This window comes from Miscanthus floridulus, chromosome 9 (assembly GCF_019320115.1).
Source record: "Miscanthus floridulus cultivar M001 chromosome 9, ASM1932011v1, whole genome shotgun sequence".
NCBI classification, from domain to species: domain Eukaryota; kingdom Viridiplantae; phylum Streptophyta; class Magnoliopsida; order Poales; family Poaceae; genus Miscanthus; species Miscanthus floridulus.
The window spans coordinates 1,994,474-1,996,115 of NC_089588.1; the positions used below are offsets into that span (position 1 = coordinate 1,994,474).

The window sequence follows — 1,642 nt, forward strand, 5'->3', positions numbered from 1 at the left end:
TAATGGTTACCGCATTGAGAGGGCGGTAATCCACACACATCCGAAGAGTGCCATCTTTCTTCTTTACAAAAATGGCTGGACAACCCTCTGGTGAAGAGCTAGGATGGATGAATCCTTTTTCTAACAACTCTTCCAACTGCTTCTTCATTTCAGCCAGTTCCTTTGGAGCCATGCGGTACAGGCGTCGGGAGATAGGAGCAGTGCCAGGATCTAACTCAATGGAGAACTTCACATCTCTGTCCGGTGGCAACCCAGGTAGATCTTTAGGAAAAGCATCCAGGAACTCACAGACCACAGGAATAGAGGTAAGATCAGGAGAAGCTTTAGCATGAGCAGCAACAGGTAAGACTAGATCTGAGGGCATAAGAAGAGACATCCTATGCTCAGAAGAAGGAAGCCGTAACTCAACAACTCTCTGCTCCAGATCCAAAACTACCCCATATACACGCAACCAGTTCATTCCCAGAATTGCATCAATGCCTTGCCCAGGCAGCACCATGAACTGGAGACGGTAAGTATGAGTGTCTAATACTAAGCCCACTGTGTCCGTCCGAGCATTAATGCACAACTACGCACCCAGAGTACTGATTCTATAGGCAAAAGGTATAGCCATAAGAGGTATATTGTGCCGGTGTGCAAATCCCAAGCTCATGAATGAATGTGATGCACCAGAATCAAACAACACATAAGTTGGATGGGAATCAATAGTGAACATACAAGCCATCACCGGTTCATTTTGTAATATTCCCTCAGCCTCCATGAAATTAACCTGTCCAGAGCGACTGACTAGCACTTTCTTCTTGATAACTGTCCGCTTGATTAGCCTGGAGTTAGCTAAAGGCTGAGCAGACTGGGCCGACTGGTTTTGCGGACACTCCCAGGCATAGTGGCCTTCCTTGCCACATTTGAAACAAGCACCAGGCTTGTTCCCCTGCCCCAGACGAGGTGGTACCTATTGTCCCTGGGGTTGCTGGTGTTGCACCTGCTAAGTAGGTGCACGATACAGAGTGGAAGGTGCCTGAAAAGACAGATGAGGCTGTCGAAATGAATGCTCGCCCGAAGATTGATAGGGCACCCGCCTGACAACCTGCACTTTCTGTGCCTGGTGGTGACTAGAAGACCCAGTAGCCATCCGCTTGTGCTTCCATTCTGCCTGAGAGTCATGCTGCAAGCCCTCCATGGCAATAGTAGCATTCATCATCGCCCCAAAGGTCTGATAGTTTCGTGTATATAACTCCTTCTGTAAGATGCAAGAGAGGCCACAGTAAAAACGGTCTCTCTTCTTCTCATATGTATCAACATGAGTCCCAGCATACTGCGACAAGTGATTGAACTTGTTGACATAGTCCATCACGGACATGCTTCCTTGCTGAAGGTCTAGAAACTCTATCAACTTTTTGTTGAGAACACCAGCAGAAATATAATACTCTCTGAATGCCGCAGTGAACTCCTGCCAGGTCACCCGATGATCCACCTGCTGCATGGCATTGAATGTATCCCACCATGCACATGCAGATCCCAACAACTGTTGTGCTGCAAAGCGCACCTTCTGCTCATCAGTTACGGCGAGCAACAGAAACTTTTGCTCTAGAATGCGAAGCCAATACTCCACATTTAGAGGCTCAGCTGTCAGTGTGAACAT

The 1,642-nt window shown here is 47.7% G+C and overlaps 1 protein-coding gene across 1 annotated transcript; it reads right to left on the reverse strand.

Moving 5' to 3' along the window:
- Positions 1 to 985: 985 nt before the first annotated feature.
- On the reverse strand, positions 986 to 1,642 carry LOC136484095 (uncharacterized). The gene has a single exon (XM_066481255.1). The coding sequence runs from the start codon at positions 1,640 to 1,642 to the stop codon at positions 986 to 988; it is 657 nt and encodes a 218-aa protein (XP_066337352.1).

Bases quoted from the DNA above. Each gene is read 5' to 3' on its own strand.
- LOC136484095 (XM_066481255.1), bottom strand. From the start codon at position 1,642: ATGTTCACACTGACAGCTGAGCCTCTAAATGTGGAGTATTGGCTTCGC.